Source organism: Cervus elaphus, chromosome 20, assembly GCF_910594005.1.
Source record: "Cervus elaphus chromosome 20, mCerEla1.1, whole genome shotgun sequence".
NCBI classification, from domain to species: Eukaryota; Metazoa; Chordata; class Mammalia; order Artiodactyla; family Cervidae; genus Cervus; species Cervus elaphus.
In genome coordinates this window covers 99523911-99533251 of record NC_057834.1, presented here as the reverse complement: position 1 = coordinate 99533251, position 9341 = coordinate 99523911, and the positions used below count along the sequence as shown (strand labels likewise).

General features: G+C 33.6%; 1 protein-coding gene and 1 non-coding gene across 2 annotated transcripts; one reads left to right on the top strand and one right to left on the bottom strand.

The window, feature by feature from the left end:
• Positions 1 to 5657: 5657 nt before the first annotated feature.
• Positions 5658 to 8355, bottom strand: INSL5 (insulin like 5). Its single transcript, XM_043878469.1, has 2 exons — positions 8155 to 8355; positions 5658 to 6160 (listed from the first exon to the last, which is right to left on the bottom strand). The coding sequence occupies exons 1-2, from the start codon at positions 8327 to 8329 to the stop codon at positions 5928 to 5930; spliced, it is 408 nt and encodes a 135-aa protein (XP_043734404.1). The 5' UTR covers positions 8330 to 8355; the 3' UTR covers positions 5658 to 5927.
• Positions 8356 to 8724: 369 nt separating this feature from the next.
• On the top strand, positions 8725 to 8796 carry TRNAG-GCC. Its single transcript has one exon. It is a non-coding gene; the product is annotated as a tRNA-Gly (tRNA).
• The last annotated feature ends 545 nt before the right edge of the window (positions 8797 to 9341 follow it).

Genomic DNA, 9341 nt, shown 5'->3' with positions numbered 1-9341 from the left:
CCAGCTCATTTTATAGGGCTAACTTAACCCTGATATCAAAACCACTTATTATTACAAAAAAGAAAATTATAGCAAAATACAAGTTTTTAAATGAAAATACATGCAAAAATACTAAGCAAAATTTTAGCAAATAAAATTCAGTGATGTGTAAAAATCAACAATATATTATTAACTGAATTTGTTCCAAGAATTCATAGGTGTACAAATAAGCAAAAATGTACTTAAAAGTTATACACTTTATTGTATATGTATTATGCTTCAGCAAAATTTTTAAATGTCACCAGGCAAAACATATTATAGCTGTTTTTCTTCCAAATGTCTAAGGAACAGGTGATGCTTTCATTTTATGAAGCTATGTTAACTTTCATTGACAAACTTAGAGACCAATTTTATTTGTGAACACAAATTTAAAAATTCTAAATAAAAGATTAACATATTTAGTCCTTCTGAGTATTGAAAAACTATTGCACTATGATTATATAGATTTGAGAAATTTCAACATAAGGAGGGCTATCACTATAATTCTTCACCTTAACAAAAGAGAAAAAATATTATATGATAAAGTTAAATAGATATTTGATAAAATTTAGAAGCCAATTATAACAAAATAAGTCCTTAAGCTTTATGTAACAAAATAAAACTCTTTAAGTGATCAACAATATTATTTCTATACATGCATATGCACATATGCACATGTAAAGACTATTATTTGTTTATTATTTTATTTATATTTGAATAGCAAATGTCATATTGAATAAAGAATGCTGAAACCATTTCTAGTAAAATCAGGAACATGAAAGACATATCTACCACTATCATCATCATTAAAAATTCTTATAATGATCATCTCTCCATTAAGGCCTTCCCTAGCTACTATGTCTAAAATTCAGTCCTCACCCTCATTCCAAGCCTTTCTGTCCCCTTTTTATACTTTCTCTTCAGCCTCTGTCATTATCTAATATTATCTAATATTTATTATCTAATAATAATAAATATCTAATATTTATTATCTAATATTATCTAATATTTCTTATATGTCTGTCTTACTTAAGAATATACATTTTATCTGTATTATTGACAGGTATATCCTTAGCACCCACACAATGCCTGTTCATTACCCTCTCAATAAATAATTTCTGCATAATGAGTTATGTAACAAGACAAGATTATGAAACAGTAAGCTTAAATATTGGAAGAGACAAAATTAACTTTTTTAATTAGTAGATGATAATATTAAATACCTAGAAAACCCAGCATAGACTTATAATGTAACCATTAAATTTAATAAAATAATTAGACAAGGTGGCTGGAGATAGTATACAAAATCAAGATTTTTTTTCTTTGTATTGTAACATGCATTTAGAAAAGACAATGGGGCAAATGTCTCATTCACGGGGACAAATGAAAATTGCAAATACAAAGGTAACATAAAATTAAAAAGTAATATAAAAAGACAGAACCTAATAATAAAAATTTTTAAAGAAATAAAACATTATATTACTTTAGTAATATATTTTAGATAGGAATTATTAATATCTTACAATATTAAAGTTTTCTATATTAGTATAACTTTAAAACAATTCAAAATATAATTCCAATTTTTTTGGAAATTGGATTATAAAATTCATATAGAAAAACGTATGTCTCATAATATCCATGAAAAAAGTTTTAATCTACAATGATGGACAACTTTTCTTAAGAGATAGTAAAATTTACTATAAAGAACTGCAAAAAATAATATTGGGTTAATTTGAGGATAAATAGAGCAAAGAACAAATAAAGGGCCTACACTAACTCCAAATATAATGTGAAATAACATATGACTAAAATGGAATGAAATTTCTATGGGAAAAGGCTGGTCTACTATATTATGCAGGAAAAAATGTTCTGTTCATTTTGAAGAAAATAAAAAAGCAAGCACCTCATACAGTATAAAAATAAATATAAGATGGATTAAATTTAAATGCAAGGGATAAAAATTAAATTATTAGAGTATAGCTTAGTAAACTTTTTCACAGTCTCACTCACAGTGAGGGAGGTCTTCTAAAGTTAAACAGGAAATCCAGAAAACATAAAAGAAAAGACAGACGTTGTATGCAATGACATTATATGCTAAAGACTAAGGCTAAGTGAAAATCAATGCATACCAAAGGCTTAGGTTGTAGGATATTTTAATAAGGTGGCAGTCAAAAAATCAATATCTTTAATATTAAAAGCTTTAAATTTTGACAATAAACCTATTATAAATAAACAGATATAGAAAAATGGGCTAGAATATGAACAGACTAATTTACAGAAGAAGAAATACAAATGCCCAATAAATACTAAAAAGCAATCATAGTCATGATAATGCATATACAAAAAAATTATACTCAATATTTTATCTATAAAAATGCAAAGTTTTGCAAATGTAGTAACATCATGGACTGGGGAGAATATAGAGAAACAGTCACTCTCATAAATTTCTAGTAAAAACACCAATTAATACAAACTTTTTAAGTGGTAATCTTTTGGTATGTGTTTAACACATGCCACACCTACTAGGATGTTATTGAAATAGCTCCAAGATGTATTAAACATAACAATGAGTATGTGTGATTCCTTTCTGTGTAAAATAGGATGATAGATTTAGTACATACTGTATTAGAACAGTTTACAACTATAAAAAGTAGAATCAGACATAAAACAAGTCATATTGCTTGCTGAATTGAGGGGGAGGAAGAAAGACTTGATGGACTAGTCTTGGAACCAGCACATATCATTACTATTCACATTTAATTAGCTAGAACTCAGTCATGTGACCACATGAAATTGCAAAAGAGACTGAGAAAATGAAATCTATCTGTGCCCAAGAGGAAGAGAAGAAGGTTTTAATGGACTGCTAAAAGTCTCTGTTATAGATAGAAATATAGATAGGTGATGATATTAATAGATAATAGATATAGGGCAAGCTATCTAACTGCATGTGTAACTATACCACATAAATTCAGTATAACCATAATTTTTATTTCTGGCAGAAATTATAAGAAATTCTGAATAAGGATTCTGCTATTATTTCAGAATCAAATAGAAGAGAGTGAGAGTTTTGTTGTACTTTATACCTCTCTGGATGTTTACTCCATAAACATATATATTTTTTACCCTTTTATCTCCAAAAAAGGGACTACAGGATGTAAGTAAGACTAGATCCCATCTTTCTTCTTTGTTTCTCTATGCATTTAAACTGAATAGATGCATTTATAATAACTAATAAGCACATAACAAATAAAAAATAACTACTAAAAGTGTGCTGAAAAAAATACATGTATTTTTCCACAAGCAACTTGACAAGCAATCCTATTAAAATGAAAAAGTCAGTATATAAAGACATATAAACTAGGCTGTTTATTGCATCTTTATTTGTCATGGCAAATGTAACAACCTGAACATCTCTTGATAGAACCTGAAAAATTAGTGGCAAAACGTATTATGGAAGAGCAATTCTCACACTTTTTGGTTTCATAATCCTTTCATACTTTTAAAACTTATTAAGAACTTCCAAGAGTTTCTGTTTATGTGGGTTGAATTTATCACTGTTTTCCATATTAGAATTTCACTAAGAAATTTAAATATTTAATAGTTTATTTGAAAATAAAAATAAACTTACCATATATTAACACATATTTTATTTATTTTATTTAAAAATGGATATTTTCATAAAACAAAAACATTTATTGAGAAGAGTGGAACTGTTATATTTTTGCAAGTCTCTAATGCATAGAGCACTTTATAAAATACAGCTTCAATCAGCTTCTACATTTTTAATCTGCTGCTGTGTGTTATGTTGGCTGATGTACATGAAAAAAACTCAGCCACACATAGATATTTAGTTGCAAAAGTGGAGATTAGCTTAATAGCATTTTCAGATCATTTTTATGTTCTTCTTTGGTATTATACCAAAACTTAACAAGTGACTGTTTATTAAGGGTTAACTGTAATGTAAAATCTGAAATCTATATCAGTGAATTTTTTGTGCAGTTAGATTAAAATCTTTATTTTGCACTTTAAGCAGGTCTTTTACCCTTTTATGATTTTGAAGTATTATGAATTAATCATTTGGGAAATATTGGTTCATCAAGTTATAGTAGATCTCCCAAATGTTGACACATCATTATATAATATCAAAGAATCAACTCTATTAATATACCAATGATGCTCAGGGTGGTAGATAAAAGTATTCTAAAATTGCTTATAAGCTTGAACTTGATCATCAACAAAAAAACCATCAGTTGTTTTCCTTGAAGTGACAGGCTCACTTTGTTCATTTTAAAATCTTATTGCATTTAATTTCCAATACCCAAATCTAAATAATCAGTTTTTCAGTCTCTATTTTTTCTTAAAAATGGTGCTTCATGGAAAGCGTAGCTGCCTTTAAGCTCACAACTCAATTACACATGAGCTTTTCCTTGAGGCAGTCATCATACTTCAGTCTGCCAGAAACATGCTTCATGCAGTCTTCTCGTTTCACCAGCCAGAATATTAAAGGGGCATATACTCAAGGGTTGAGATTCAATATTATTAATTTTTACTGTCTCATCAAAGGACATTCTTCAGTGAAACTGACTTCAAACAGAGAGTGTCCGGTGGTAAAGAGTAATTAACTCCCCGTGCAGTTTAATGTGACTGCCTTGATTCATGCTAAGTGGCACTAGTGGTAAAGAACCCACCTGCCAATGCAGGAGACATAAAGATGCGGGTTTGGTCCCTGGGTTGGTAAGATACCCTGGGGTAGGAAATGGCTACCCACTCTAGTATTCTTGCCTGGAGAAACTCATGGACAGAGGAGCCTGGAGGGCTACAGTCCACAGGGTTGCAGAGTCAGACGTTACTGAAGGGACTTAGCACGGTCCAAGTTTGAATGGGTGATATCAACTCTTAGCTGTGTGACTTAGGAGACATTTACTTAATTCTAGAGAGACTCAGTTTTTTGTTTTATTGTTGTTGTTGTTTTTATCTGCAAAAAGCAAAGCAATCACACAATTTAAGTGCCCAATACATAGTTCACAAATTTCAAATACAGACTGGAGTTTTAATATGCAGCACCTCAGATGAACAAAGAGTCGAACAGTGTAAAATCTACTGGGGAGTTGGCTGGCTGACAGAGTTAGAAATAAAATCATAGTTTTATGATATTTACTTTGTCTTTTTATCTGTGAAGATATCCAATTGTGACACAAGGATTTGGCTATCTGAGTTTTAGTTTTTCAGTCCCCAGAATGAGAACAGCATGTCTTTTCATCTCAGTAGTAGCTGAAGGCAAAATCTAGGCTGGATTTTGGCTGTTTATAGACCCTATTTGACTCATATATGCACCCAGCTATTCTCAAGTAGAATGTTAAAGAGTTGCATAATGGAAAACATGCATAGAGCACTCTTAAGAACTTTTGAAAAATGTACTTTGTTTAGATTCTTATACTTGACTGTGAATAAATTTAAATTTTCAGTAATAATATACAGTAACACAAAAGTAAAGAGTGGTTAGTTATTTCTAAATGATGAAGTAATCGTTGGTTTTTATTTTCTTTTTATGCTTACTTTGTTTTTCTACCATTAGCATTTTTGTTTACTGTTTTAAAGTTATTTAACATTGTTTTAAAAACAGAAACATCACAGTGAGCTTGGTTTATGGCAATTTTATTGCAATTTTGCACAGCATTTAAATTTTCAAAGGATTAGTTAAAATTTGAAAAGAACAGTGCATTTACCTTGGCAAAGGGAGAAAATAGACTTTGTAGTGGTTTTAGCCATTCATCAACAACTTTTAGGAAAGGACTGCCTACCCAAAAGCCATTAGTTTAATGACACAACGTAAGTGTTATTCTGGGAAGTAAAACGCTGTGATTAAACATGTGCTACATCTCCGCCACCCTCGGGGATTTGCTCTCGTCCTAACAAAGAGTGCTCAAGTCAGACATGGAACAGCCTTCAGTGCAGCACAAGATTTGTAAGTCTTGTCTTGACATCACCAAATGCTTCTTTGACCTCCAAAGCCCTTCCGTGGGCAGCTGTTCACCCTGAAGACTTTCCTCCCCTGAGGAATCCATCTTCGGAAGGTTTTGAGCTGCTTTTTCCTCAGAAATCTCCTGTTCATTTGGCAGCTGGAAGTGGTTTCCTCTCCCAGCTATAGAGAAGGGAAAAAATACTTCCTTAGAGTGCTGTGACAAAGGCAGCAACCAACTTCTACTTTGGGGGAAATGCATTGGATTTTTGGAAGGAAATTGAATCCTGAAGATGACTTTTACTTTTAACGTTGGCCTGGGGCTTCAGAGAGATTAGATATTTTAGGGAGAACTCAGTCATCTCCACCCTCCTCATTTTACAGAGGAGGAAAAGGGGGTGCAGAGAGGAGGACTGACAGAGCCAGTGTCACTCAGCTGGTTAGCAGCCAAGTCAGGGCCTGGCTTCTGTTCCGCATGGTGACCAGCGGCTTCCAAAGGTATTAGTTATATGTTATCAACAAAAAACAATCAACCAAAAAAGAACCCTGTGTTCATTCCGCAAAGCTGATCAGTAAGGAAGGAAGTGGAGATTTAAATCTCTACATTTGAAAATTAAAAGTGGGTCCCACTGTTTTATCAATGTTGTTCCCAGAGTCCATGGATAAGCCTCTCTCACTTTAACTTCATCCAGACTTACTTATCGGCACCTTAGCACACTGGAAGGCACCAGAAAAAATTTAGATCAATGAATACTGATTGGTAAGCCAGTAGTGGATTAAACATCTAATGTATGGGAAAGTACTCTGAAAGTCTGTGAAAGGTTAAATAACAGTATTATGAAGTCAGTGGTGTTAAAAGGGAATAGCCTTACACAGACATACATTCCATTGTCCCATGGCTTACAGATACTGAAATGTTTATTTTTTTTTACTGTATTTTGACTTGCTAATCCAGAGATTGATAAAATATAGTCAATGAGGTAAATTATGCTTATTCTCTTGAGTTTAAAAACCATTATTGTTTATTAGCATCTAGTAACTATGAACCTCTCATTATTAAAGTAGGAGTGGTCGATTCACAAGTTTTCAAGACATTGGCCCACCAAAATACAAAAACTGTAGATCATTTTCCAAAATCTTTTTCCTTACCAAAATCATTTTAAATCAAATTGAAACCTGTAAAGTCTTTTATCAGGTATGTGGTTGCAACATTTATTACATTAGTATGCTTTCCTCTTTTACTTTTAATTATAAGACATAACAAATACAATTACTAAAATAGAATCTCAAATAAAATTTACCTCACACTTTAATATAGGGTTAGTAGAAAATGGTCAACTTTGAAATTACCTGAGTTGGAAAACAGATACAGTGAAATCAGTCGCCTCACTGTTTCTGAAACACACTAGTTCACTCTCATCTTGAGACAATATCTACTCTCGTCAGTAGCTAATTATTGCTGCTAGAATTCCCACCCCACTCCTCATAACTCCCTAGGGCCTCTATCAAACATCACCACCTCCACAGTGCCGTTATTTATTATGACACACACTGCCACCATCTTCTCGCCACCTGAAACACACTATAAAATAAGGAAAATACCTCGACTCTTGTAGTCAGAAAGCCCTGGTTTTCTTCCCAACCACACTGCTAACCAGCTGGGTGAACAATTTTGTCCTCAGTAAAACTGTAAATGGTGGTAATATTACTTACTTCAAAAGATCCTTATCAGAAGACGAAATGTTGCACATGAAACTGCCTGGCACATGATAAGTACTCAATAAAAGTCAGGTTCCTTCTTCCCATTCTTATTTAGCAGCTGCCTGAATGCCAGCTTATTATATTCTATAATTATCCAATGTGAAAATCTTGCTTCTACAACATGGCCCTTGAAGTCACCTGCTTCTCCCTACTCAACCACCCGGACCTGCCATAGGTGCTGAGCTCACCAAAGTAGTTATGCAGTCAAATCATTTCAAGCTGGGGACTAAAGAATACAAGGTCATGTTTTTTGAAAATGAGCAGTTCATCTCTTTCCCAAGCCAAATTAAGCTTATTTTGATCATTAATTCACTAGATTGAGGTGGATGTGGCTTAGTAGTAACTAGAGAAAGAGTTATTAAGACAAATCTTCAAAAAATAATTATAAATGAAGAAGTCATACACATCCATGTTACCGTGCTGACCCTGCAGGAGTGCCCCCAGTTGCCGCCTCCACCTGGAGCTGGCACAGATGTAGATGACCGTGCGTATGTACTCGGACCCGCAGAGCTTCCTGGATCTTTCACTCCTTGCTTCTGAAATGGCAAGCATAACAGAGAAGATAAATAACATAAAAATGAAACCCCTCATTTTGCTGAGGACTGAATGAGAGTCTGATATGGTGAATATTGTCAAACCAAGTTTTGAAGTTGCCCTCCCACTCTTGGCCAATTTATATGAACTTTCCTGCCATTTTATTGGCCAATACCTCACTTTAACGATATTTGCTAAGCACATGGGTGATACCATGAAGTTTTGAAAATGAGTTTTTACGATTATTGCTAGTTATTCAGTCACTTCTGAACAGCATCACTTACTATTTAGCTGCGTTCATGAGACAACAGGACTCTTGGAAGACATCATGGAAAACACATGGACTTTAAAAGTAGGCAAGTCTGAGTTTCAATGTCAGCCTTACTCCTTACTGAGTGACATAGGGCAAGTTTTAAACATTTTAAGCCTCAATAATCATGTCTATAGGGGCTTCCCTGGTAGCTCAGTTGGTAAAGAACCCGCCTGCCATGCAGGAGACCCAGGTTCAATTCCTGGGTAGGGAAGATTCCCTGGAGAAGGACAGTAAAGAATCCACCTGCAATGTGGGAGACCTGGCTGATCCCTGGGTTGGGACGATCCCCTGGAGGAGGGCATGGCAACCCACTCCAGTATTCTTGCCTGGAGAATCCCCATGGACAGAGCAGCCTAGTGGGCTACAGTCCTAAGGGTCGCAAAGAGTCGGATACGACTGAGCAATCAAGCACAATCATGTCTATAGAATGGGAAAACCTATCTCATAAGGGTTTTTGTAAGTATTTAAGCACCATCTATTTCAAAAAAATGAGAATGCACACTTAAGAATTCAGGTTCTCGTGTTTTGAGCTTGAATTCTGCTTTCCCACTTGCCAGATCTAGAATCTTAATCAATATATTTAACATCTCTACGCATCTTTCACTGTAATATTGTATTGATGACAGTGACTACTTCCTAGAGCTAATGAGATAATATGTCTCCTGCTTGACAAAATAAACAGTCAATAATTATTGATTGTCTGCTTCTCTTATCATCCAGACAAAGTAGAAAGATAATGTTCCTTTAGAATTCAGG